Genomic DNA, 27,318 nt, shown 5'->3' on the forward strand with positions numbered 1-27,318 from the left:
TCAAGAGTTTGGGACTGTCAATATTTGTACAGACTCAAAACATGGCACTACTCCCAATGAAACGCAAATCAAACATACATACAGGTGTACAAACTGTGTACACCATTAAAGCGGCTGTCATAATTACTTGTACTGCTGTCGCCGTTAGCTGAGCTACAAGCAAGAGCTGTCCAGCAAAAGAATAGGGCTGGGGTACGCAGGTTTCACAACAAGCACTACTCAAGCCAGTTTTCTTCAGATCAGATTAAAAGCCTTCTGTTATCTGTAAAAGAGGGGCGGAATGGGAAAAATAATTCCTTTTAAGATCTATTCAGCCTTTCCTCCCCACCTATTACAAGTGGTGGCACGCACGCTTATCAGGGTTTGTGTTCTGAGGTTAGCAGGGTTGGTATCAGGACTGCAGTTCCTTCCCATCTGGCAGTCTTGCTCAAGTTCCAAAGCAGTTTCCCATAAGCAGCAAACAGCCATTTTGCTGCAGTTTTATTATTACTGATCCAAACAAGATCTGAACTTATGAACTCAAGGCACTGTGGTCTAGTATTCCTCCAGTATTCACCAGCAACCAAAGAAACAGAATTAGCTTCTGATACCTATCAGACACTCCAAAACTAAAAGAAATCTTCCAGAGCTAAAGAAAGAGAGCCCTGTAATGCTATTCCCAGTAGGAAAGGCAAGCGCCAATTTAATCTAAAAAAAAAATAAATATTCAAACATCACACAGAGTTACATGTACCATATGCTACTTCTTCCAACACAAACTTGACAAACTCAGGGTGTGAAAAATGTGCGAGTTCTCTTCACGGGAAGCCTACACAGTCTTCATGAAGAGTACACACCAGAGTTTCCAATTACTATATAGAATATTATACACAAAATCTCTACAGAGATACTATTTTCTATCAGTAGGTCCCAACAATATACTTAGAAAGTCAACAGGTACTTCTAAGCTCGTGTGAAAGTATTTAAAAATGAATTCTCTTAGTTTTATTATTATAATACAAACACCTTATTATTTCTCTCCAGCTGTATTCCACACTTCAGATAACTTCAGCCACAGAGTCTGCCTGAAGTGATTACTCCCTTTTACCTTGAAAAGCTCCAAGGCTGTACATTGTTCTGTGCACCGCAGACAGCGCGGTACAAAAAGTACAAGACAGAAGGAAGGTGTTAAAATCTTTCAGACTACACCCAAGTCAGAGCAGCCTAAGGTCTTCTTTTTCTCTTGCTCTCAGAAGCAGCTCTTCCTTTACCAAGTCACGAGTGACATTTAGATGAATCTATCCGAGTTGTGCCGTCTTCAGGTTAAAAATACTGTCTTTACAGGGATGTAACGCAGCATGCTTACAAAACAAAGGTATGGGGGTGGTGGTGGTGAAATCAATGTCATTTGACTTCTCAAACAGGAGCAAGTTGCCAGAAAATCTCGCCAAAGGCTAAGAGACAACACAAGTGATTCGTGGCTACGTCACAGCCATGTTATAAAAGTTACACTACACGCTGGCTCAAATAACAATCGTTGCTGAGCAGAGTCCCAGTGAAAGCAAGACGTCAGCTGGTAGTATCCCTGTTATGTAATAATTGTCATTTTGCAACCCAAAAAGATGCAAGTTGGACTCATGCCTTCAACAGACAAATGCTGAAGACTGGATCCTTGCACACGCTCTCCTAAAAGAGCAGGAAGAGGAAAGGAAGGTGGCAGGGAATCAGCTGTACTTCTGCAGTAACAATTTTCTATGAGAACAGATGTCTGAACTACTACTGTGTCTCAAACTACTGAAAAAGAAGATTTGTTGTGCACCTTTTAGGAAGCAAGTTTTGGACAGGAACATCAATCTCTTTATAGAGTAGTAATTTAGTTTGTTCTAGCAGAAGTTTGAACTGATGTGATGAAATGATATGCATCTACACATCATTAGCGGCACATGACAATTGCTAAACCACACCAGAAGAGTGGTCTGAAGCAAAAAACTTTGGGGGCATTTATCCAATAAAAATGATTTAATCCCAAAAGACTTCAGAGCAGGATAACACAGTACAACCACAAATACAATACAAATGTAGTCTTAGTTTCCTCCCTATGGTAGTTATCAAATTTTACATGGAACCTGTCAACAGAAACCCAAAGAAGCAGCCTCCTCAAGAGTGTGCAAAGCAGTTGAGATACTTTGGTTGCAATGTCTGTTCTCAGGGCTACAAACATGGACGGGAGGGAAGCTTGAAGCGTTTCAAAGTTTTATTTAAGCATGCTTGCAGACCAGATAAACCTCCAGGTCCTAGTCATTCATTTTAAATATGCATTAATTTGCAAATGCAAAGTGAACAGGGAATTCCAAAACTACCATACCAGCCACAGCTTTGCAGCAAAGCATCCTCAGAGAGGAGAGCAAGAAAATAAAAGCAGATTCAGACAGTTCCATCTTCTATCCAGAAAATCCTGTGCATTGTCCAAGTGTCACTTCATATCTAAGCCAAAGAGCTCTTAAGAGATAGGTGTTCTCTTCTGACAGTTATATAGCCTTGGAAATTATTTTCAAAGCTTTAAGCTTTTTTTCTAAGCAGTTTCTATCATGATTTAAGGCTCCTTCAGGGTGGGCAGAGGGGAGAACAGTTTTCTGTGATAACCTGTGCTGCATTTACTACTTATGCAAACTCTGTCCATTAAATAAGCAGACATCGGTATTGCATGTTTTCAGCCATGACAGCAGCCTTGGAGTTCAAGCACCATTCAAGTGGGTCACAGCAGATGATCACCTTGAACAGCTAAATTCCAAGGAAAGTGTTCATTTTGTTTCCAAGATGTTTTTCAGAAATATCGGAAGGCATCCAGTCTGTTTCTCAGTACATGGGATAGAAGGCTTTATGTTTGAGCTGAAGAGTTTTAAATGGACCACATCAGGGAGTACAGTAGAGGTTTGTTGTCTCTGTAAATTCTGGCACTTTTGTTCATCTTAAGGGATTAAAAAAGTTAGTAAAAATCTAACCAGTGAACAGGATGCCTTTTGGGACATTAATTTCAGGTAATTAAAATGCAACGTTTATATGGCAACATACACACACAGATTCCGTTATTTATCATACTTTGCATATCACAACTGTAAAGATGACAGTTTTTTCCTGGAATGCTAAGCCCTGTAGACATCTGAAAGGCTGGGAGAGAACAGACAAATAGACAGGAAAAGTCTCTGCAATGACAAAAATGAGAAGTAGTGTCAACTTTTCCAATCATATCATCAAAAAAAAAATAATCAGAAAAACAGAGCTAAGTACACAGACTCCAGCTAAAATGGGAATTAAGAAATGCAATCGACTTCACCGAGATGTGCACTGCAAAATGGAGACCGCTCACTGGACATGTTACACTAGTGAGAAAACAAGCATGAGCCCGTTTGGAAAGGTCCTGTAGTACAGCAGTCCAATCTCTACACCACTGCTCGTAGCCATGGCACAAAGAAGACTACAGCTACAACAGCAGATCGGGCAGAACTCAAACGTTGACCTCCTTTTGGATGGTGCACTGGTGACTTCCTTGCCATTAAAAGCAACAATATGTCCAAGGCCACAACAAATAACAAATCCTAAACTTACCAGTAGTGCTGGAAGCAAGGATATAACAGCAATGCAAACACCAGTAGAACCACTGATTAAGGAATTATTTGGCATTTGAAAGCAGACAGAATCTAAACAGATGTATTCAGCAAGGCAAAGCCCTATCAAACATCCAAGCTGATAAGAGTTTGAGAACGGAGAACACCATTAGAGAGGTCTTTACCTTTCTGAAAAATGAAAACACGACTGCACATTTCTATCAGGGAACTCTTAGAATAGCAAGTATTTTCCACTTGGTTAGTCTAATTAGCACAGTACCGGAAACATTAAATATTGTTTCCTGTCATTCACTCCCCAATGCATTCTGGCTGCCTTTTCTATTGTAATCCCATGTTTTCCTAGAAGGCCCAACTGGTGCAAAACACCAGTCCAGCTCCAAGGGTAACAGCAATGGCGTAAGTACAACCACTACAGAAGAGGGGCCAGGTGGCTGAAAGCGTTTCCAGCAACACGCTGGCCCTCGCTCTGAGAGGGGACGAACAGAACAGTGGCATCAAGGACAGAAAACCCTGGTCTACAAGAGTGCCATCACTGTCACCATCTTGCACAGACAGGGTCAAGTCAGCAGGGTGGTCTTCCACAGGAAAAGTCTTTCCTCCCCTCCCACCTTTTCATTAAAAGGAGAGAGGAGAGCCAAAAGCAAGAATTTTCACTATGTTCATTACAGAACACAATCATGTACTACCACAACACTTACAGCAAGCGGTTCCTAGCATAACTAGGAAAAAAAAACCCTACCCTGTTAAAAAGCTAGAAATCAAAAAACTAATGGGAACATGAATAAGAAGCCTGATTAATGAAGATTACGGAATAGTTAGAGTAATGAGCATACAGGGAAGGTGGAAAGAAGAAGCAACTCTTCATTCTGTGAATCATGCCTTTTCGATGGGAAGACTGAGAACAAGAGCAGGAAGCCCATCAGGGTAACTGCAGTGAGACTAAAATATGGTACAAAACCAAAATTTACATTATTTTCTCTCCTAGGTCTCCCATCCGTCTGAAGGTACTAACTCCTTGGGAAGAAGGAACGTCCTTCATTTGCACAACACGTACAGAGCTGAGCACGCTGTAAGCATTTAAAAATGCAATAGCAGCAAATGCAGAAAGGTAAGCGAGATGGAGAGAGAGGTATCAACAGGTCTCCCAGGGGATCTACGGGGGGAGCCGAAAGGGCCTTTTCTGGAAGCCGACTCAGCTGTGGTGCCGCGGGAGACCGATCCCTCCCGCAGGGAGGCCGGCTGCCCCCGGCGGGGGCCCGAAAGGGGCAGAAAGGGCGAGGGCAGCTCGTCCCAGAGGCGCAGGGGATGGGGAGGGGACGCACGAAGGAGTGAGGAAGCCCAGCAGCCCCACGGGCTCCCAGCCGGCAGGGTGGAGGAGCCCGGGCTGGCGGCGGAGAGCGGCCGGAGCGCCCTGCGGGCCGGGCCCGCTCCCACCGGCGGAGGGGGTGCCCGGGGCCCGCAGCCCCCCCGGGAGCGGCCCAAGCGGAGCAGGGCCCCCCTCCACAGGAGAGGGCCCGGCGGCGGGGAGGCCTCCCCCGGGGAGCGGGCGACGCGGCGGGTCCGGCTCCCCCCCCGCCAGGCCGGGCCGGGCCTTGGGGCCTGAGCGTGGCGGCGAGCCCGAGCCCAGGCCGCCCAGGGGTCGGTACCTGGACGGGTTCCTGCAGCACCGTCATCCTGCTCTCCCCGGCCTCCGCCTCCTCCTCCTCGCCGAGTCCGGAGCGGGGCGGCCCCGGCCCCGCCTCAGTGCGTGTCCCGGCGGCGGCGCGGCGCGGCCCGGCCCCTGCTCATTTAAACTCCCAGCGACCGTTACCGGGGCAGGCGGCGGGGAGGGAAGGAACGAGGCCGGCCAAGCGCCGAGTCCGCCCGAAGCTGGCGACGGAAACACCCGAACCTCCTGCCGGAAATACCCGAAGCCCTAGGCGGAAAGAGCCGAGCGCCGACGGAAAACAGCTGGGAAAGCCCCCTCGTCAGCCAGGCGGAAGCACCTCGGCCGACGGAGCCGCCCGAGCGCGGCCGGAGATAGCCGAGCCGAGCCGAGCGGCGCGGCGAGTGGGGCGGCAGGGAGCGGGCCCGACGGCGGCGACGGGGCGCTGAGGGGCCGCGGGCCGGTCGGGTGTGCCGCCGCCCCGGCCTCCCCTCGGTGCCCTTGAGCATCGGGACGGCAGCGTACACGGGCCGGCTGAGGGAGGGAATACGGAGCCGCGCAGTTCTGTCCCTCGCCGTGGGGCGGGCGGCGGCTGCCTGAGGCTCTCAGCGCTGGCACCCGGCGTGAGGGAGTGCGGTGAAACCCCCTCCGGAGCCTGGGGCTCGTCCCTCAAAGCGCCTTTGCACCCATGCAAGGTAGAAGCTTACACTCTGTACCAAAAAAACGGCGCTCTGGGGTGTCCTGGCTGCGGCGGCCTGTCAGGAACTCCCGCATCCCTCACGGTGCTGGGCTGCAGCCTCTCGCCATAACCGGAGGCCTGCTACGTGCTGTGGCCCCTGGTGCTGGGCTTTGGCGGGTGGTTCCCTTGTCTCTGCTCGCCGTGTAGGGGATCCGCATGGCACAGGGTCTGCCCCCATCATTGACAGGGGAGTCCTGAGGTTGTGTGCTGCCAGCTCTCCCCAGGTCGGTACAGCCAAGATAGCCAGGAGTAAAATGGGCAGATTGGGGTACCGGGGCAAGGGGGGTAATTTGACAATTACAACTTGAATCTGTTTGCAGGTGCCAGTTTGTCTGATGTCTCCCAGCACAGAGAGAGCTCTCTCCCCTTCCCAAAAGGATGGAATAAAGATGCACAACTAAACTTTAATTTATTAAAAATACTGACCTATTAATAGCCACCTGCAACTAGCAGAGGCCGTCCTTCTCCAAACCCCTCGGCAAGCTTCCTGTAATACAACCACCACATAACGCCACCCCCAGCACATGCGCGCACACCTACGCACACAGACTCTATGCTCTCTCCTGCTCCTTCCAATACCGTTTTTGCACTTGCACTCAACTGCCTGAAGGACGGATCCTGGCACTGCCTGATGTGCTGCTGAGCACCGCAGAGCACAAGTGGGAGCAGGGGGCTGCATCTTTACATGAGAATAAAAGCTGCATGCGTGGTGCTTATGTTGAAAAGTTGCGTGTACAGCAGGAGGGCTTGGCCTGCCTGCTTCCCCACTCTCTACACATCTTTCTCCGCATTTCTGAAAAGTGTATTTACAAGTTTGTTATCGCTCCAGTAAATCTGCAGGTGTTTGCTTTCAGGGTGTGAGCAGGTTGGCATGGAAAGGCAAAGCTTTCTTCAATCCCTGACCTGAGACAAATAACAAAATGGGTCACGGAGCAGTGCTTTCCCCCAGGGATGGATACCTGGCTCACTATCAGGTCGACCCGAGCTATTTCGCTGAACATGAAGGGTGCAAACAGCATGATACAGAGAAGTGTCTGCTTTCCCTAAAGGCCTTTGGCCTCACACGCTGATGGTGATGATGGTGATGTGTGCGTACGTGGGTCTGGGGTTCCGAGGGAGCCTTTCAAGGAGCACGGTCCGTACTCATCATCCTCATCCCAGTCTCGCTGCCCTGCCGTGTGCTGCTGATAACTCCTCAGGATGAAAGCTGGCTCCATCTGTCTCTTCCATTTCACAGGGCTCAGCGCTAACTCTCCTGACATCCAGACCATCTTTGGTATGAGTCTCTGTCTGTCTTATCGCAGCCTGAGGAGACACAGCCACAGGCTCTCCTTAGAGTGGGGGGTTATCTTTACCTCTCCTCAGAGTCCCCTGGACTCCAAGTGTCCGAACTATAAAAGGACAGAGTGTTGGCTATTGTCTTTGGACATCTCGATTTATAGAGATTCCTCCAGTCCTGAAGTGCAGGTCTGTGTATGTGGGTCACTCACGGGTGTCCACAGATGCTTTTTCTAAATGCCTGTGGGACTAAAACTGCCTCCTCCCCGGGATCCTCAGCTTTTGCAGAGGAGGAGGCAGGGCACGAAGGCACGTCTAGAGGTATATAGCTATAGAGATATAGAGGTATATACTGCGCCTGTTCAAGTGCGTCATTCCAACCTGCTTTGGTACAAATCAGCTCCGCTTTATCCTAAGGAGACAGAACAGGTCCCCAAAGGGAAGCATGGCTGGCTGTTACCCCGAGGGTGCTTCAGAGGCTGGATTTCACAGCCCTCACGTTTTTCTCTAGTTCTCTCCACCATTTTCCACTGCTTTCTTTCTGTCTGTCTCTTTGCAAGAGTCTCTTTGGTTTTAATTTACAGTGTCATTCCTGTCTGCACAGAAGCTGGAGGCTCAAATACAAGGCTTGTACTCTGCGTATAGGAGTGAGAGTGCAGCCTCTTGGCTTGCCAGGGCAGGAATATCACAGCTAGCAGGGCCCCCAGCCTCTGCTATGGATTTCCTCTGCAAGTTCAGGCAGGTCCCCTGCCTCTCCTCTGCTCGGTTCCTCTCTGCAACAGCATGTTCCTCTGCAGGAGTCAATGCCACGGTGGTGGCAAGGGCAAACGTGACCCCAGAGTGAGTGTGCAGCAAGCAGCGTCCTTTCTCACCCTGTCACCGTGGTCCTTTAACAGGTTAAAACACAGATAGCACATTAAAGACACGAGATGCCCAGATTCTCCCTAATGGAAGCTCTGGAAATACCACAGACAGAAGCTAAAATCTAATCTTGCATCTATAAACAGCTTATGTTGCTTTTTATGAGCATTTGAATCAAGCAGTGGGAATTGAAAGCAGCTGTTACTCAGTCACTGCACAGAAACGAGCAAGTGGCAGCTGAAGTCAACCACATCGGAGCAAAATGCCTTCAATTTCTAGTCAAAGTCACGGAGTGAGAACATTGGAATAAGGAACAAATCAAAGAAAAGCGTTTTCTGCTCCCAGGTGTTCTGCTGATGGGAGGGCTGAGTTATCTGTCATGAATTATTCACCACTTCTAATGATGCTATGATGATTTTTTTGCAGGTAGGAAGAGGGAGAGAGCCACCAGCTTGCATCGCGCAGCCCCCAGACAGCTTCTGGCTGCGAACATGCCATCTGCCTGGAGAGGAACTGTCTGGGGAGCCCTGTCCTGGCTGGGCTCCATCCCAGGCAGGACACTACCCGCACCCCAGGGACCCGCCATCCTGTGCTGTGAGGGTGGAGGTGCGACCTGGCCCAGAAATACCCATTGCTTCCCTGTTTTCCTTCCCCCTTGCTGATTCATCAGGATTCAACTTCCTGGGAACCACCCTTCAAAACTAGACTTTTGGACCTGTCAATGACATAGAAAAAAGAATGTTTTTAATGTTTTCTCTGATGTTTTTGGTTTTTTAAAGGGCCTCTGGCCATTTTTGTCTGGGACAAGCAGCGCGTTGATGAAGAAGAGGTGCCTGCTGCTCTCTCCCATGACAGGGACCAAGCAGGTCCCTCTGCTCCACGGTGCAGTTCAGCCTGGACCTGGAGGGATTGCTCATGGGGCAGCATGTTGTAGGGTGGATGGGCTACAGGTCCAAAAAAGGGCTGGTTTTAGGGCAGAGAGGAGGTGACGAACCTCCCAGGAACAGGGGGTCTGTTTGATGCAACCTGTCCCTCGTGCTCACTTTGCCCCAGGCCCACCTACCTCCATCAGCAAGACATGGCCAGACTGCAGCCCAGCTCCTGGCCCCACACTGAGGGTGGGGTGATGAACAAAGACCCTCACCCCCAAGTCTGAACTTCTCCTTCACATCTAGCAGTCATAAAACCTGCCTTTTTCCCCTCTCTGTGGGATCATCCTGCCATCTCCAAATGCTGGTGGAGACTGAGGGCTCCATCTACCACTTCAATGAGTAGTCCAAAGCCAAAGCAGAAATACCATTTAAGGGAGGAAGGAAGGAAATTTAATGAGCCAAATGTCACAGGAAAAAACTGAAAAGAATAACTTAAGGTTTAAAACCAAGTTGCAGGTGTCTCATTGTCTACTGAGGCTTAGGCACACATATGTGGAGGCCAACTCTTCATGGTGGCTCATGCAGAACATCTCTGCAGATGTGCGACATCCAGGGAGGAAGGGACATGGATGGAGGAATCTCGCTCTTTGTGATGCTCAGGTGGGTTCAAACATTTCCGAGAGCCTGGGAGACAAGCATGAATCTTAACGCAATGAATCTTTGAGACGAGAGTGTTTCTTCTCAGATGAACCCAAAATGTCAATAGCCGCAATTCCACACCATTAAAAAAAACAGTGTTTCATGCAAATAGTTTTGTGTAGAATTAAATCTCTTTGGCAGCATTTGCCACCTAACCACCTCTATTGCTGAGCTGATGAAGAGAAACCGGAGAGAAATGGATTAAAAACAAGATAAAAAGGATGCTGAACATTCAAAGGTCAGACTTCTGTCTGTCTCTGTTTTAACCTTCTGATGGTTAAAGAGATTTGTGGGTGGGGGGGGAAGAGATTTTTAAATGTTTAATTTGTGTATTTAGCAGTATCTGAAGGTCATTTTTTTTCTTCTTTTTTTTTTTTTTTTTTGCCTGCTGCCTTTCACACAGCTGAGGAGAGGAAAAATGTTTAAGAAAAGTAAGTGGGGTAATGAAACCATAAGAAACTGGCAGGGGAGACTGGGGCCAGCTCTTAGTAATTTGGATTTTCTTTTAAATTGAATAGATTTCTGAGGGATAGTTCACCCTAAAAGAAACGTGTTTCTCTGTTTTCCTCAGGCAGACTTAGAGGAACACAAACAGCTTAACAAGCATCAATGGTACATTTTCCATATTCTTTCTAATGTTAATGGGAATGTTGATATTTCTTAAGTATTAGCACAATAGTATAGAAATTTCCTCGCTAAGTACTTAGTATTTTCTTAGCATCAAGTAATTCACTGCTGCAAGTGTTTAAATATTTATTTCCACTGGCTGCTGTTTGATGACCACCTGAGCTCCTGGTGGGTTAGAAAATGTACTGCCCTAAACCACACCAACCTCTTTCTTTCCAAGCAGAGAATCACCACAATTAACCAGACCACGACTGACAGTCACAGGGCTGATGCTCTCCAGATAAATTTTAAATGGCACAAGTTACAAATGAAGTTCATTATCATGAACACAGCTGTTTGTGCTTTCAGAGCTGGGATTATTCCTGTGGCTTTAGCCCACTGCAGGGTTGCTTGTGGGGTTTGGGTTTTGGTTCCTCTGCCCCTGGCTGTTATATGTGGGATTTCCAATTTCAGAGTAAGCAGCAGGAGACCCTGATAAACTCACCTGAAGTTTCTTCTTTCAGCCAGACATGATGTGCTTGACAAAAGCTGAGGAGGAAATGAGAAATGAGAGCATGAGAGCTCAAACCATGCTGTGAGTTGTGGTGGGGCAGGCAGCGAGGGGTACCCCAGCCCGGGGCACCCCAGGGATGAAGGGGACGTGCTCTGCCAGGACTGAGATTTCTCCTGTTCGCACCTTTTGCATGCCATCCCAAACGTGGTTAGAGTGATACCAAAGCCCTCTTGGAGACGAGCCGGTACCGCTATCCCCAGTTTTCTGAGGCCAAGGGTACCCTCTTTTCCTCAATGCCCTCCAATTTTAGGGGTTCCCATATTTAACCATCCCCTATGCCACATTTTCACCCTCTTGGAGCCACGAGCGATCTGGGTCTCCAAATGTTCCCAATTAGCCTCTGCTGTGAAAGATGCTGTCTTTGTTTATTTTTGATAGCTTACAACAAAACAGTGACAAAACTGGGGATAAAACAGTCCTGAAACCCTTGGAAACATGCTGTCTTCAGCTGCTTTTACTGGAAATCGCTGGCACAACCACCTCGTTCCCAGCTGACATATCTCACAGCTCTCCTCAGAGAGGCTTTGGAGGGTGATCCGCACCTCCCTCTCAGTGATCACCAATGTCCTCGCGGAGGACACATTTTGCACCCTAAGAAGGACGACCATGTCTGAGATGGCCCCAATGGGAAGCTCTTGCTCCTACCTTCATAGTTGATACAGCCATTGGCATCTTCTTGCCCTGCCATGAGCTGCTCCACCTCGCTTTCTGTCATCTTCTCCCCTGGGGGAGGAGGACACAGAGGTGAGGGGAAGGGTTCTCAGCCTGCCAGGACCTTCCTGTCCTTCTGCCAGAGAGCCAAAGCCACCAGAGGAAGGGAAAGGAGATTAAAAAGGAGCTGTGCAGCACTACACACTGGAGAGTGCTGGTGGGAGATTGTGGACAGAGGACCAAGGTGCAACGCTTGTCTGATAGTTGAGGATGTTATGGACTCTCCATCCCACCTGGATCATGGATGAAGCTGTGGTATGGGAAAGGCCACACATTCAGGAGCCATTCACTCCTACAAAAGCCTACGAGCAGCAGAATAAAAAGGGTCTCTCTGACGTGTGAGACCAGCACACTAACCCCAGCCATTTGCCCAGAAAGAGCTTAGGGGTGTGTCCTGCTCCCCTCCCCAGGGCCAGCCCGTACCCAGCGTGACCAGCACATGGCGCAGCTCGGCCCCCATCACCATGCCGTTGCCCTCCTTATCGAAGACGCGCAGCCCTTCCACAAAGTCCTCGAAGGTGCCCTGCTCCTTGTTGCGGGTGAAGTGCTGCAGGATGGGGAGGAAGGTCTCAAAGTCCAGCATCTTTGTGTTCATTTCTGGAAGGGGAGGAGGAGATGGGGTCAGAGATTAACTTAATTGGGCTTAAGTCAGCCTCTGAGGACCTGCTGAACCTTCCTGGTCTCATTTCCATCTCAGTACAGGGGAGAAACCCCTCAAAGTGATGGGACTATTAACATATTATACCTGAGATGGGAAGATCCATATGAGGAATAAAGTATTAACATCTGGGGACTGCACACAGATTGCTGATATCAGCCAAAAATTAAAACCAGCAGGTCGGTCCTCTGCCACCGAGGCAATGCGGCTGCACTGGGACTGGTCAGGTTACACCAATTTGAAGCAGCTCAGGATATGGTCTGCTAAGCATCAATTGCCACCGTCCCCAGCTGAGGACAGCCTATCCCTTACGTCAGCCATGGTACGGGGAGGGGGAGTGAAGGAATTTTGCTGGAAGGAAGCCTCTCTGCATCATTTCCTTCCCAATTCCTTCATCTTGCAGGGCTATTCCTACAGGAGACTTAATCCTTCATTTGCTGCCAGGGAGCACAGAGATTGCTTGTCCCACCCTGTCCCTGCTGCCCCAGTTTGCTGTCACCTTCTGGTTTGGGCTTGCCCAGCACCTTCAGGACCTCCGCGTTGGTGGGGTTGTGACCAAGTGCCCGTAGGACGTCCCCGCACTGCGCGTAGGTGATCTGCATGGCTCCTGTGGGCGTCCGGTCAAACAGGCTGAAGGCTTCTTTGAACTCTGCGAGGAAGAAGAGCTCGGATGTCCTCTGCCATACTGGCCCCATTTCCCACCCTGCTGGGAGCGAGTCCTGCCTCGCGGGCAGGGAAGGGATGGACACGTGCGTGGCGGGTGCCCTCTGCACCCGTTGCTGCTGCCCAGGGCAGGCAGCCCTGCGGTAGCTTGAGCAACGAGCCACCGAAGCTTGCCAGACTCCTTCAACAAGTCGCTCAGCTTCTCGAGCAGGTTTTGCCACCCGTGCAGAACTGGCTGGACAAATCATGCTGGGATTCCTGCACCACCTTGCACTGGCAGCACCGGCTGCAGGTGCAGGCTGCCGTTTCTGCTGCACAACATCCCCTTTGCTCTTCCCCTTTTTGACTCGGGCCTCCTGAGGACCCCATGACCGTCCCACTGCACTCCCATGACACCTGCACCACCCCGTCCGCTCTCCTGGCATCCCCCCAGCCCCAGCCAGGCAGACACAGCACGGCATTGCTCGTGTTTGGGGAAGGGTGACCATGTCCACCCCAGCCTTGCAGACCACGTCATGCCAACCCTACTTGGAAGGACATGGGAGATTCATTTCCAAGCTCGTTCCCGTAAATTATCATGCCATTAAGCATTACATTTTACCTGGAGGAAGGAGGCCTAAATTAGGAACAATTAAGAATTTCTTTCCTTCTGTGTGTGATGTTTTTCAGCTTCCTGACCTGCTGCTGGATTCTCTCTTTAATGCCAATGTTGGCTACATGGACAACCATGCTCCTGCAGCTGCTCAGAGCCTGGTGTCTGCCTCTTGTTTCAACCCAGAAGATCTTCTCCACTACAACAGGCTCCTCACTGATGTCAAGGTGCAAAATGTGGGAAACCAACCCTCCAGGCACCCCCCCAAGTCTTTACCCTCCTCCTCTGCAGGCAAGCCAAGGACCCTGAGGCTGGTGGCTGGCACCTGCCTCTCCAGCTGCTCCACACAGGCAGCGAGATGGTGCGTTTCCTGCAGCAGATGCTCCACACACTTCTGGATTTCATCCTGCTGCCTCCAGGCCAGCGAATCCACCTGAGCAGTTAACTGGCCCAAGCGGGGAATCAGCCTTTCCAGCCTACACACATGAATGCTCAGAGCTGTGAGTTTCTTGTCCATGGCACTAATGAATTCCAGGTTCTGGTCCATCTTCTTCATGATGTCCAGCAACAGCTCTCTCAAAGCAGAGCTGTTGGGTGGAATGAAACGATCGTGGTGTCCATGCAGAGATGGAGATGTCATGGCCTGGTAGACATTGTCTTGGGTTTGGTGTGAATCCTTGCCCAGGGCTTTGGGTTTGCTCCGCTTTCTACGTGGCATCTTTATATCTTCAGCTGAGCCTCACCATCCCCTGGACCTGTCCCCACGATGTCTATGCTGTGACCCTGTAGTCCTGTACACGGTCCCCCCCAGCACCTCGGGGTGCTGCTGTTATCCCGCTTGACCTCACAATGGCTCCATCTCTGCAGTGAGATCCCTCCGTCTGGCGCCGGGGGGACCCAGGGGGGACATCACCGCCTGCGAGTCCCTGGGTCAAGAGGCACTGCTATGAGGGCACTCAGTGATGTCCACTCCCGACTACCTGGAGCCACGGGAGCATGTCACATGCTCTGGGATGTCGCTGCAGGTTAAATCCAAATATTTTTGCATTTTAACTTGCTTACATTTCCCCTGGCTCTCTTTTCTCCTTTCAAAAGCTGGTTTGGAGGCCAAGCCTGCAGGATACTGGGTCTCCTCCTCCCAGTATTCCCACCAGGATCTGCACTGAGATCTTATCCCTTCCCTAGTCTGTACAGAGGCATTAAAACTGTCTGTGGAGAGATGAGAAATCCCAATCCCTGCTCAGCCCCTCGGCATGGGGCTGTCCCTGCATCACCAGAGGCTGCTCCTCCTGTGCAAATGCCAGGCTTTGAACCAGCCTTCATCTCTCACCATGAATGGAAAAATACTTTTTCCCTGCCAGGCTCTGAAACTGGGATTATCCTCTTCGACTGGGGCACCCTCAGTGCAGAGCAAGGAGCCAGGATCCATTCATTGCTCCTGACAGCCCGGCGTTGCAGCTCCAGCTAAATCCCTGCGCTGGCTCCCACTCCCCTCTGGCATTGCTCCTGTCTCTGTCTCCTCTCCTGCCTCCTCCCTTCCCACCAGCACTCTTCCTCATCTCCTTACCAGCCCGATGTTGGTTTGAGGACGCGACTTTCTGATTTCATGTGTCCCTTCTACCTGGTAGGAAACCTCATGAGCCCGTCCTGGAGGATGAGCAGCATGTTGGGGGGAATGGGGTACCCAGATCCTGCTGGGCTTTCCCCCAGGAGGGGATTTGATGTGTGGGACCTCGGCTCTCAGGTCTGCTGTGAAAAACTACCTGGAAAAAGGACTCCTCGTTTCTAATGTCATCTCTGGGAGAAGGTGAATCTGCACTTACCTTCGATCTGCTCTGCAGTGAATTCAATCTGTTGGGAGAAGAGAACAGAGCCAGGCATGAGGGCTGTGTTACTGCCGGGGGTAACGAAGGGGCTCTCCCCCGTGTTTGAACATCTCCCTCCCCAGGCTCCACAGCCTGCTCGTGGCAGGGGGCCGTATCCATGCCGTGTCCGGCCGTGCCGTGCCCGGGAGCGCTCCTGCCCTCCCTGCGGAGCCGAGATCCCCACGGAAAGCGCAGCCAGCAGCAGTGCAGCGGGCGAGGGGCAGGCAGGCAGTGGGGATGCTCGGACCACAGTCAGGGCTGTTTTGGGTGGAAAGGATGTTATTTCAAGGCTTGATCCCTAGTTCAAGTGATTAAACAGCCTCCGTGCTGAGCCTGCTATTAACAACTTTCCTGCCACAGCTCTGGCTTAAAAATGTAACTATGTCCTGGGGAATCACGGAAAAAGTGAGCTCCCATTGTAGGGACTTGGATAAAAGATGCTCTCACATGGACAAGACAATGCAGGCAGCAAAATACTTTAGGATGGAGACAGTGGGTGGCAGAAAAGCTTTTTAATGCTGCCGGGACCCCGACATGGCAGCCAGGAGCTGTGGGGCATTTGACTCCGCAGCCGGAGCTCTGGGCCGCAGCGTCCCGGTGCGAGTGCAAAGCAGTTTCCTTGGGTGAGTGCTGTGCAGGGCTGGATGGGGGAAGATTGAGACATCCCCCCAGTGAGGAGAGCATCACTCCCAGCCTGCTGCATCAACAGAATACGATCATTTTCCCCTCCCAGCCCTGGCTCTCAGTATGGCTAATGCCGTTTGCGTGGCGCGTTGCATCGCCCGTGCCTGACAGATGACAGGCAGGAAGAAAGACGGTGACGTCTTCATTCCTCACTCACCTTCACACTCTTGGGATCGAAGGCAGGCTCTCTGGGTGGCTCCGGGGCTGGAGCCAGTTTGGCTGTTTCCTTCTTTGGGTCGGGTTTCTTGAGCGGCATTGTGCTGTGTCTTTGCAAAGGTGCAGGGATGAGTCCTGCTGCCCAGCGAAGCAGCCAAATGGAGGGATGAAAGGCAAAGTCTGCTCCTTCCCTTATATACGGAGCCGTGTCCTCACCCCGGAGGGGCAGGCCAGCTGCTGGAGCAACTGCTACTTACTATAAAAGGAAGAAAACTCAAACGAGAGGGGCCCCAACTTGACAATTGCCCATTGTCATCGGCTCCTGGCACAGTGAAGCCACCAGCCGTGCCCCCCCCAGCCGCAAAAGGGGGGACGTCTCCCCCTCCAGCACCTGCACCGGGTGGGCTGCATGGGGGCCGCTTGCTAAATGATTACTGAAAACCTAAACGCGAACGGCCCCGGGTGCCTGGCAAGAAAATAGCAACACAACGGCTGATAAACCTGCCGTGATACCCACGGGAAAAGCGCGTCTGTTTTTAGGCAGGCCTGCAAGGGTGGAAGCTGCAGAGCCCTTTTTAAGACCGGGATTTATGAGGTGCTGCTTCAAAGGAGCTCAGTCCTCTCTGAACGATCCCCCCAGTCTTGTGCTCAGGGTCTGGTTTGCCCCAATCTCTCCCCGGGGCTGAGCTTGTGCCCTGGAAAAGGCCACGCTGCAGGCAAGAAGCCATATTCTGTCAGGATGGCTAACGAGGGTAATGCAAACGATGGCTAAAGCCAGGCATTTAATTCTTCAGCTCAGGACCTTTCACAGCCCTGCACCACTCGTCCCATGTATCCCCAAAACCTGCAGGGCAGAGTGGACGATAGGGTCTCCTTTCGGCTCCTCGCCAGGTGCTGGGCAGGCTCCGGTGGGAGATGCTCCTGCTCTCATCCTCCTCTCCCAACTGTCTGAAGACCTACGGAAGAGGCAGAAGAAGTCGTCGAGTTCAGCATCCCAGAAAATGGGGCTTGAGGGTTACACTGAGACATCCTAAACCATCAACTTAAATATAGCCAGATTGCAACAGAGCACGGGAGAAGGAAAACCCATCCCCAGTTTGCGCTGGGGTCCCAGAGCCGGTATTTTGGTAACAGAAATAAATGGGCAAAAATTAATTACAACAGATGAGAGCATCTTCTCTGCTGTGGAGATGCCCGGGCCTCATTTCTCCAGCCAGCGCTTGCTTAAATTGGGCTGCAGGGATGGTTGCAAGCCGCTGGGTGGAACAGGATCCTGTGAGATGCCGTTGGTCCTGGGGTGAGAACTACGAGGTCCTGGTGCTGGCCGGAGTCTGAGCCATTACATTTGTACATTTATACCCATTGTATATGTATGTATTTAAGGTTTGTCTATACATAGATCTAGAAAATGCAGTTGTATTTGTATTTTCAGGTGGTTGAGTCAGGCTGGTTCAGGTCATGTTGTATCACAGCGGCTCAGGCTTGGCATGACCAGGTCTAATCCTGCTGTTTCGGAGCTGCTGCAGGGCTAGGAGTGATGAGGACAGGGGGTGTCACCAGCTCAGCCCTGTGCCAGAGCCCCCCAACCTCTTCCCTGCCAAAACGCTGCTCAAGCCGGAGGCTGAGCCCTCGCCATCTGGGTTACGGGGGTCTTTCAGAAGGAGACAGCACAAACTGCTGGGAAATTTGCTGTCTGCCGTCATCTCACGATTGTGAGCATGGATTCGGGGAGCTGAGGGGGCTGGATGATGGGGCTGGGTGGGTGGTGTTTGCAATGATTACTTTTCAGATCTCTCTATAATATAGCAAGTAATTTAGCAAAAAAAAACCCCAACATGTTTTGCTAACTGCAAACTCGGAGCCTGGGTCAGATTTCGCCTGCAGTGGGAATCAAATTGCCCTGGAGCGTTGCTGCCTCCCCCTCAGCCAGCATCCATCCGTACAGGCATCCATCTGACTCCAAAATAACCTCACCTTAACTCCGTTCTCGCTCCCCGGCAGCTTCTGGGTCAGAAATCAGTACCCAGAAGAGCCTTCAGAAAATATTAATCCTGCAATTTAACTGCTTATCCCTTCTGTCCTACATGCCCGTGCAGCATCCCGATGAGCAAGCGCAGGAGCCATGGTGCCGCTCGGCAGAGTGATGCCACCGGCCTGGTGTTGGCACCCACGCGATGGGCCGGGGTGGCGGCTAAATTGGGCCGGGGAGATGGGCAGCTGACAAAGATGCCCCTAATCCCTCCTTGATTTACAGCTGATTGCCATGGCACGGAAAGCAACCCAGAGGCTTGTTTTCCTGTCTGATTTAATCAGAGGGGAGGCAGCACCTCCTGAGCGCTGTCGTTTGGATTTGCCAGCTGATATGCCTTCCCTTGCCGCAGGAGCCGAGCAAAAGTCTGACCTTCCTCCAAGCAGCCACGGGGGCTTGTGGTTGGGACCAGGACGAGCCACCCTGCCAGGAAAACCCCGAGGGAGACTCTGGGGTCTCTGCCCTGTGCCGGATTTTGCCCTTATGGAGGCAGCAATAGCTGCACCCGGCCATGGATTACATGGGCCGGGGGTGAGGCCATGGGTGGGAGACTGCTGTTCCCAGGGTTTGGCGCTGGGCTTTTGAATTTCAGCCTCATCCCACTACTGATGACCTCCTTGGGGAACAAGGACTCCCTGCTCTGTGTCCCCGTTTCCCCAGGGGAACGTCCAGGCTGCTGCGGGGACACAAGGTGGTCGAGCTGGCAGGTTCAAGCTGGGCTTGAACCTGATCCACATGATCCCGAAACACAGGGGACAGCCCCGGGGCCTCCCTGTGGGGATGCAGGTGACAAGGGACCGCTCTGATGGGGACGGTGTCAGCTGTGGTGGGACCAGCTCTGACCCACCAGCCCCGCCTGTTCGGTTTATCTCATTCACGGGCTGCATCAGGCACCCATTAGAGTGGAAACTCCGGGCTGCCAGGACTGTCTGTCTGTCCTGCCTGCTCCCACAGTGCTGGTTTAGCCATCCACCCCCCTCCGCAGAAGGCCAAACGCAGTTGTGCAGTGAGATCTTTTTGCAAAGCAAATGCACAAAGGCAGCGAGGTGCTTGTCCTAGTGGGGAGCGGGACTGATCCCCAAAACACGCCCCAACCCCGAGAGAAGGAAAAGGGTTAAACTGGCGTCTGCCTGAAAGCCATCCCATCTCGGGAGCATCAGTGCCGAGGTGACGCTCACGTGCTTGCACCCTCTGCCTCCCTACCGCCAGCCACCTCGCTGGGATTTTCCCCAAGGTTCCTTCGGCTCCTTGGGACCAGTCTGGGGCTGGAGGGGACCGAGCAGCACGGGGGCAGTGGGGGGATGCTGTGACAGCTGAAAAATGAGCCACCAGGCAGTGAGAGAAGTTTCTGAAAAGAGAAGAGGAATCTGCCTTGAATGAAGAGGATTTTAGCACCTAGGGCTAAGCCAATAAACCTCTGCCATCCCCATCCGAACGGGAATTGTTTGCACACGCTCCAGGAGCTGCTTAAAGCAGGCGAGACGCGGAGCCTGAATAGCAGCAAGCATGGTGGGGGGAGAAACCCCCCTGCCTGGCAGGCCTGCGAGCAGCTCCCTATAGCCCTGCCAGGGCAGTGCCCACCGGCACAGGGGACTCACCTCTGGGTGCTCCCTCGGCCCTGAGCACCCAGGGACGGGCTGTGCCCCTGCCGCCACCTCGCCTCGACGGGGACCGCAGCCGGGAAGGTGCTCCCAGAAGATGCTCTGTCCTGCCGAACGCGCCAGCCCTCTCCATCACCTGCAGCCCCGGGCCGGCAGCAATTTGGCTGTCCCCAGGTGAAGGCTTTGCTCTCTCCAGCTCACCGTCCCGGAGGTCTCCATCCGAGTGGTGCGGTCATGGAGGCATCCGTCCCCGTGGGAGGCATCACGGTGGCTCTCCTCTGCTGCTGCCTCCTGAGCTCTGCGTGGGCTCTGGTAAGTCTGCGTGGCCCCGTGGGCTCCTCTGGTCCCTCTCCTGGCTTTCAATATTACTAATTGTGCAACCTGCTCCAGTCGGGGGTCGCGTGCCCCCCGGCTGCATGTCCCGCTCCGCAGAGCTGCCGGGCAGGAGCCGGGCAGGAGGGGAGAGTCTCTCTGCTCCCGCTAAAAGCTTTCCAGCAGCCATGGAGACACCGCAACGTGATTGTTTTTCCATTTCTTGGACGCACCCAGGGCAGGGTTCGCTGCCTCAGAGGCATCGGGGGAACACAAAGAGCGGGGTGATTTACGGTCTGCACAGGCGAGGCTGGAGGGATGCGGCGAGGGCAGAGCTGGGCGCACCCAGTGCATCTCCCAAAGCTGGGCCCCCACCCTGCTGATGCACCCCCAGGACCTCCACTCCTGCCCTACACCCCTCACCAGCCCCCCCGTCCACCCACCCAGACGGCTGCTTTTGGGAAGAACGTGAATGGGAGTTCAGGGTCTCCTCTCTGGGGTAGGATTTGGCTGTGCTCACCTGTGGGCAGTCCGGGAGCCAACGCGAACCCCCTGCATCCCCTCTCCTTTTCACTTCCAAAGCCATTTCCTCATCCTGGCTCCAAACCCCTTCGAGCATCTCAGCCCAAAACGTCCCAAAAGACATTTGCACATGTGGTGTGACCGGGATGCTGCAGGCTGCACCCATCTGCATTGCCCTGCTCCCGGCGCTGGGTGCCCGCTTGTTTGCAGAGCCCCGGCCGGCCACTTTAACCAGGGGCTGCTGGACCCAGCTCTGAAGGGCTCATCGTGGGCAACAGGGGCATCCAGCACCACTGGTGGGGTGGGCGAGGAGGAGCCAGGGCAGAAGCCTGACATGCCACTGATTTCTAGCACAGAAACATGAAAGTACACGCGTTTCTCAATGGACCACGGACAGGGTGGAAGGGGGGCTCGTGGTCAGCCTCAGCCTTGCAAGAGGGAAAAATGAGAGCAGGAAGGCGGGCAGTGCTTTTCTCTTCCCCGTGTCACTTGAATCTACCCAAAGCCGCACAAACCTGACTCGCCTGGGGAGGGTTGGGAGAGCCCTGCCATGCCGTGGCTGCTCCGTTAGCTTTGCCTACCAGCACATCCATTTTCCATGCATGCTCCTGTCTTCTCTGCCCGTCTCTTGCACCGGCTTTGACTCTCATTTCTTGCCCCAAGGATGGTCCTGCTTGATGCTATGAGCCTGCGGGTGAGACCACCACGCTGCAGGGTTCAGCAAAGCGTTGTTTCCATGTCAGGAGACGATGTTCCCGTAATGGCCCTTGAGCCCCTTGTGATTTTGGACTTGGTGTCAATTAGCTGGTTGGATTCAGGGGTTGGTGGCAGGGAGCAACGGGGTGTTTTGTGGCAGCAGAAGTGACGTGGGTCCTGCCCCGAGTCGGGAAGTGTTTGTGGGTGTCTCATCAATCACCTTCAGGGTGCTGCTGGGACAGAGCAGCTTCGCTCCCAGCTCCTGGATCCCAGATCGGGGCCGTGGGTGGCTCACGTCACCGAGCAGGTGGTGGCGGCTCTCTGGGGACATGGAGATCACCAGGGTGGGTTGAGGTCTCCCAGGGAGGATTAATCTCTAAATTGTGAGCACGAAGAGGAGACCTGAGCCAAACTGCCATTCGATACTCCAAGCCAAGCCATGCGGAGACGGGGCGGGGGTCGTCACTTTGGTTTTGTCTTGGCAGGTCGACCCTGATGATGTTCTCACAAAAGAAGAGCAGATCTATCTCCTGGTGGAAGCTAGGGAGAAATGTCAGAGAGACATAAAAGCCCAACTGGAGAAGATCAAAGGTAGCGTCCCTCCCCTGTGCCTGCGTCAGCCAGCCCTGCTGGAGCTGGCTACGCTGTGGGAAATGCTGTCCCCTCCGAGGGGAGCGGGATGGGGCCAGGGACACGTGGCTCCTGAGGGTTTGTGGAGCTCCTGGCACCGTTGCTGCGCTGGGTGCAAATAGCTGCTAATCAAATCACCACCCTGATTAGCCAGCGCTGGCTGCACCGTTTCCAGACTGCCCCATGCCCACCGCAAACGAGAGCCATGGAGGGGCCTCGGCCCCCCCAGGAGCAGGTGGGACGCGATGGGACGCGTCCCCCTCCCCAGCCCCCCCTGCTCTGCAGGCCAGGGGTGATCGTGTGGCAGCACGTTTTCCTTGCCCTGGTCCAGCGCGCGCTTGGGGAAGCCGGAGGTTGCGATGTGGCCCTGTTTGGAGCCAAAGTGAGATGTGTCTTTGCTCCTTGGCCAGACACCAGCTGCCTTCCAGAGTGGGACGGGATTATCTGCTGGCCGAAGGGCTCCCCCGGCCAGGAGGTGTCGGTGCCCTGCCCCGACTACATCTACGACTTCAACCATAAAGGTAAGCGCTTGCACCCGGGCAGGGAGTGACTTCAGCTTGGTGATAATCCTCCACCGAACAGGGACGTGTCTGGGCTTCCCACGGGTCCTGCCGCTGTCACAGCGCCCGTTGCTGTTCCCAGGTCATGCCTACAGGTACTGCAGCGCCTACGGGACTTGGGCCATGGCTCTCAGCATCAACAAGACCTGGGCCAATTACACCGAATGTGCTCTGCTCTTCTCCTCTGAGAGCCGGAGCCGCGAGAAGGTGACCTGGCTCATCAGAGGTGCTGGGAAAAGGGGTTGGGATGGGGACCAGGGAAGCGTGCAGCAAAGGCCAGGGGAATTGCCGGGAGCAGGGGCCTCTTCCCTCTCCGCTCCCCAAACAAGCCCTGCTCCTCCCGTGCCCTCAGCCCAGAGGCCGGGGGCAGAGGGGGTGGCCTGGGCTGCAGAGGGGTCGTGGAGCACAGCCCTTCTCTTCCAGGAGGTGTTTGACCGCCTACACCTGATGTACACCATCGGCTATTCCATCTCCCTGGCCTCCCTCATTGTTGCCGTCTGCATCCTCTCGTACTTCAAGTAAGGAGGAGCTGAACCCCCATCCCCGTGTGGGGGAGAACTGTCTTCTCCCCACCATCTGCACACACGACCCCCCGAGGGGGAGCAGCCCCTTAGGGAGCGGGAACCGGCCCCAAACCCCAGCGCAAACATCAGACCATTTCCCAAAGCCCCAAAACACCCCCACTATGACCAGCTCCTCATCCACTCCACCCTGCTCTTGAAGGGGTTGACACCCCACTTGCCCCCGGATCTGGCTTCTGTGCCCATGGGAAGGCTGACACCTTGGAGCTCACCTTCTCTGGGACCCCCCCCATTGCCTGAGCCCACGTGTGATGAGCTTGTTGGGCAGCTGGGGCTGGGCTCGTGTCGCACCCCTTCTCCATAGGCGCCTGCACTGCACACGCAACTACATCCACGTCCACCTCTTCACCTCCTTCATCTGCCGGGCGGTGAGCATCTTTGTGAAGGACATGGTGCTCTACTCAGGCACGCTGGCCAGCGAGACGGAGAAGATGCGGGAGGATGATTTCAAGGCAGAAATGGGTCCCTCGCCAGGACAACGGAGCCACCTGGCAAGTGGCGCGCTGAGACCGGAGGCGGGATCAGGGGAAAAGGGGATTTAGGAGCCCTGGTGCAAGGGGACGTGCTTGGGACCCTCCCAGATGGGGGCTGTGCTGCTCAGGGGTGATGCAGTTGGGGAGGGATGGAGGGCCACCTACAGCTCTGCCCAGCTTCTCCCCGTGCTGGTCCCACAGCAGAGATCAGAGCCACAGAGGCCACAGGTCTCGCAGCCTGTCTGAACTCAGAGCGCCCTGGTACGGGAAATACCTCTCCTGAGGGAGATACCTAGAGCACCTGCTCCACGTCTGATGCTGCAATATCCCAGGGGAGATGTAGCTCCCTGCCAGAGGAGGAACATGAGCCACACACGGGGCACAGCCTGGATTTTGCTGGCCAGAGAGCAAAAGCCACCAGGTTTTGCTTTCAGGGGACAGCCTGGTATGGGCACCTCTCTGACTTTATGTCCACAGGTTGGCTGCAAGGTGGTGGTGACTCTCTTCCTCTATTTTCTGGCCACCAACCACTACTGGATCCTGGTGGAAGGTCTCTACCTGCACAGCCTGATCTTCATGGCCTTCCTCTCCAACAAGAACTACCTGTGGGTCCTCATCATCATCGGCTGGGGTAGTTATGGACCCCAACTCAATGCTGTGGCCACTGAGACCAGCTGGGAGCTGTGGCATCAGCCATGGCTGAGTGGCACTGAGTGCCCAGATAAGGGCGGTGGGATGCAGACCAGCTGCGGGGAACTGGCTCGGTCTGCAAATGTGATGCATCATCCATGGTCCTCACTCTGGTTCCTGCCCCTCCAGGTCTCCCCGCTGTGTTTGTGTCTGTCTGGGCCAGCGTCAGGGCCTCCCTGGCGGATACAGAGTACGTAGGTCCACCTTCTCCGACAGTCCTTTGGGGAGGGAAAGACTGGTTGCAAATGCTAGCAAAATATCTGTGGGCACCGGAACTCTTGAAAATGAAAAATTTCCAAAAAGAACAAGAGGAGTGAACATACGTATAAGGCTTGTTCATAAAATTGTCAGCAATCCAGACCGATAGTGGTTTTGTTCTGCGTTTGGGAGGAAGATGGATGCAGGTTTACACCATAAATCAATCAACAAACAGTGCAAAGGTGAATGCTAAAGGGCATGTTCTAATGTTAAGCATTTTAAAAGGAGAAAGGCCACCAACGTACAGCAGGAGTTTTAGATGAGTTGGCCAAGGAGCCCTCAGGAACATTAATGCTAATTTAAAACTGATTTGCAACACCATGATGGTTATGAACGCTTGTAGCATGGCTGCTGTTGGGTCAAGATTTACACAAACTCCACAAAGGGAGTGAAGGGTGGGAGGACGGGGATGTTGGTTGGGGGGTACAGGGAGCCATCAGCCAGCAATTTTCCTTACCAGAGATTTCAGGTTACTCCAAGGTGTTTCTTTACTGGTCCCTTCAGGTGCTGGGACCTCAGCGCAGGGAACATGAAGTGGATTTATCAGGTCCCCATCTTGGCCGCCATCGTGGTAAGAATCCCGTGGCTGAATCTCCCAATCCCTTTTGGGGAAAGGGGATCGATAGAGACCCAGAGCCGTTGGTTTGTGGTCACCGGGGTTGTGTCCTCAGCCACCCCAGCACCTAGGGAGGGCCCATGTGATGCAGAGGGATTCAGGGGCACTGGTCCCTCCCTGCTCTGACCACAGCATCACCCCCATGTCCCTGCCTGCAGCTCACCCAGAACTGCCTGTCCTCGTCCCGGGGGGCTGCTTGTGCAGACCCAAGGTCATGGCGGGCAACAAAACAGCAGCGGGTGTCTGTCGGCAGGTGAACTTCTTCCTCTTCCTCAACATCGTCCGGGTGCTGGCCTCCAAGCTCTGGGAGACGAACACGGGGAAGCTGGACCCCCGGCAGCAGTACAGGCAAGTGCTGGCAGCAGCAAAACAATGCCCCAGCCCTGGTCTGGCTCATTTTCTGCCTGTTTAGCTGAGACGGCTCCCCAGAGGGTTGTGAACGAAGAGCAGAGGCAGGGGAACGGCTGCAGGAGCGAGGGAGGGTGGCGGGATGATGGCAGCCAGTGCTTCTGGCAGCTCAGTTTGATTGAAACAGCAGGCTCAGGAGTTCAAGCTCTGCCTGCTCCCTTCTCCAAGCCGAACACTGTGCAATAGCTACGCACAAACCAGCTGCAGCAGCAGCAGAAGCTAAAGCGACTGCTCTCTTTGCTAGGATGCTTACCAGCGTCTGCAAGGGGGCTGCAGGCTGGCTGGCAGGTCCAGGCTAACGGCTCAGAGCATTTCTCCTCTCAGGAAGCTGCTGAAGTCCACGCTGGTGCTGATGCCGCTTTTTGGAGTCCATTACGTGGTGTTCATGGCCATGCCCTACACCGAAGTCTCCGGGGTCCTGTGGCAGATCCAGATGCATTACGAGATGCTCTTTAACTCCTCTCAGGTATGTCGACACGGGGCTGCCGGCCCTGCTCTGAACACCGAGCGATGCTCGTCTGGGGAGGCGGGAGGCATACGTACAGCATCCCAGCTCAGGACTCAAACTCCACCTCCATCTCTTTTGGCAGGGTTTCTTTGTGGCTTTTATCTACTGCTTTTGCAATGGGGAGGTAAGTTAGAAGTGTGAGCAGCTGAGCTCTCTGTTCCAGCCCCTTTAGGGTCAGGGAAGTTAACCCGCAGCCCCCGGGCTGGGATAACCAGAGGAAAAAACTCGGATGCATCCCTCTCAGTAGGATTTGGAAAGAAAAAAAAAAAAATCACTAGGAGGGAAAACCATGGGGAAGGGAAGGGATGCCTGTTTTGCTGTCTCTGGGCACCAGCAGCCATCTCCAATCTCTCCCTCAGGTGCAGGCAGAGATTAAGAAAGCCCACTTTCGGAGAAGCCTGGCGCTGGACTTCAAGCAGAAGGCGCGTGCCACCAGCGCGGCGGGGAGCTGCTGCTACGGCGGGCTGGCCTCCCACGCCACCACGAGCTTCAGCATGAGCCTCGCCGGGCGAGGGGCAGGGAGCACGCAGCAGCGGGGGCTGCTGCTCCTTGCCCGTGCCAGCCTGCCCGGCTACATCCCCAGCTCCTTTGCCTCAGATAACTTTTTGCCCTGTCCAACCCAGGAGATGAGCCAGAAAGCCTGTGGGGAAAACATAGCGGACTTAACAGACCTGAATCAGCGTCACCCCAACCTAAACAAAGAGCTGGAGACGATGCTATGAAGTGAACAGTGTCTCTCCCATCTGGACATCCAGCTGTACCTAGAAGATGCTGATCCTCACGCTTTCGGCTCCTTTTATGCTTGCATGGAGAGCCGGGGTAGGGGATAGCAGCTGGAACAACACAGCTCCCTTTCCCTCACAGCCAGTGTGCAAGGGGACCACGTGCTCTCGCTCCTTCTACCTACCTGGCCTAAAAACGAGCAGCCAGTTCAAAACCTCATTTCCTTCCACGCGCAAGTGATTGACGTAAGTGATGTCTGTGCATGCAAAGCCTTGAGTCATCACCAGGAAACAATCCTCCAGGCTCAGTCTTACCTCAACAGTCTGGAAGGTGACTTCAGCTCCAGCGTGTATAAAGCCGATTCAATGAGCCCATAGCCCTGAAGTCTGACTCCCCTATTTAGCTGACAACCAGCTCCTGCGTTGTACAGCCCGGGGCAGGCAGAGTGAACAGCGCCCACAGAGCTCTTCTGCAGCTCACCCTGCCCTTACTTGCATCCTTGC

At 53.4% G+C, this 27,318-nt stretch overlaps 3 protein-coding genes across 22 annotated transcripts in view; 1 reads left to right on the top strand and 2 right to left on the bottom strand.

The window, feature by feature from the left end:
- Positions 1-5,454, bottom strand: part of CDC27 (cell division cycle 27) — a 35,061-nt gene extending 29,607 nt beyond the window's left edge. For 2 of the 5 annotated variants that reach the window (XM_072885554.1, XM_072885553.1), the window contains exon 1: positions 5,252-5,450. In XM_072885554.1, coding sequence (XP_072741655.1) covers positions 5,252-5,278 — 27 coding nt within the window. In that variant the 5' untranslated portion in view covers positions 5,279-5,450. Of the gene's footprint in view, positions 1-5,251 lie in introns of all 5 variants that reach the window. The other 3 variants (XM_072885551.1, XM_072885550.1, XM_072885555.1) reach the window with 3 other exon arrangements.
- Positions 5,455-9,442: 3,988 nt separating this feature from the next.
- MYL4 (myosin light chain 4) lies at positions 9,443-27,318 on the bottom strand. 16 transcript variants are annotated; one of them, XM_072885609.1, is made up of 12 exons: positions 27,130-27,318; positions 25,018-26,002; positions 23,352-24,520; positions 19,836-21,908; positions 18,183-18,241; positions 16,210-17,164; positions 15,327-15,354; positions 12,748-12,897; positions 12,014-12,187; positions 11,525-11,602; positions 10,811-10,854; positions 9,443-9,684 (listed from the first exon to the last, which is right to left on the bottom strand). In XM_072885609.1, the coding sequence occupies exons 6-11, from the start codon at positions 16,306-16,308 to the stop codon at positions 10,826-10,828; spliced, it is 558 nt and encodes a 185-aa protein (XP_072741710.1). In that variant the 5' UTR covers positions 16,309-17,164; positions 18,183-18,241; positions 19,836-21,908; positions 23,352-24,520; positions 25,018-26,002; positions 27,130-27,318; the 3' UTR covers positions 9,443-9,684; positions 10,811-10,825. The 16 variants fall into 16 exon arrangements, with proteins under 16 accessions (XP_072741710.1, XP_072741712.1, XP_072741716.1 ...); XM_072885611.1 differs by lacking the exon at positions 27,130-27,318 and having other exon boundaries at positions 25,018-25,479; positions 25,838-26,507; XM_072885615.1 differs by lacking the exon at positions 27,130-27,318 and having other exon boundaries at positions 25,018-25,243; positions 25,340-26,507.
- Positions 20,073-26,944, top strand: LOC140662629 (parathyroid hormone/parathyroid hormone-related peptide receptor-like). Its single transcript, XM_072886197.1, has 13 exons — positions 20,073-20,150; positions 21,854-21,959; positions 22,409-22,519; positions 22,641-22,765; positions 22,982-23,076; positions 23,444-23,630; positions 24,090-24,243; positions 24,432-24,492; positions 25,065-25,131; positions 25,430-25,528; positions 25,913-26,050; positions 26,175-26,216; positions 26,452-26,944. The coding sequence occupies exons 1-13, from the start codon at positions 20,073-20,075 to the stop codon at positions 26,812-26,814; spliced, it is 1,626 nt and encodes a 541-aa protein (XP_072742298.1). The 3' UTR covers positions 26,815-26,944.

This window comes from Ciconia boyciana, chromosome 22 (genome assembly GCF_034638445.1).
Source record: "Ciconia boyciana chromosome 22, ASM3463844v1, whole genome shotgun sequence".
Lineage (NCBI taxonomy): Eukaryota > Metazoa > Chordata > Aves > Ciconiiformes > Ciconiidae > Ciconia > Ciconia boyciana.

Excerpts from the sequence above, each read along its gene's own strand:
- MYL4 (XM_072885621.1), bottom strand. The coding sequence starts at position 16,308 with ATGCCGCTCAAGAAACCCGACCCAAAGAAGGAAACAGCCAAACTGGCT. Across the intron at positions 12,898-15,326 it reads CACTGCAGAGCAGATCGAAG|AGTTCAAAGAAGCCTTCAGC; the intron begins GTAAGTGCAGAT and ends TCTTCCTCGCAG. Across the intron at positions 12,188-12,747 it reads GGGCAAGCCCAAACCAGAAG|AAATGAACACAAAGATGCTG; the intron begins GTGACAGCAAAC and ends CTCCCCTTCCAG.
- LOC140662629 (XM_072886197.1), top strand. The coding sequence starts at position 20,073 with ATGGAGGCATCCGTCCCCGTGGGAGGCATCACGGTGGCTCTCCTCTGC. Across the intron at positions 20,151-21,853 it reads TGAGCTCTGCGTGGGCTCTG|GTCGACCCTGATGATGTTCT; the intron begins GTAAGTCTGCGT and ends TTGTCTTGGCAG. Across the intron at positions 22,766-22,981 it reads AGAGCCGGAGCCGCGAGAAG|GAGGTGTTTGACCGCCTACA; the intron begins GTGACCTGGCTC and ends CTTCTCTTCCAG.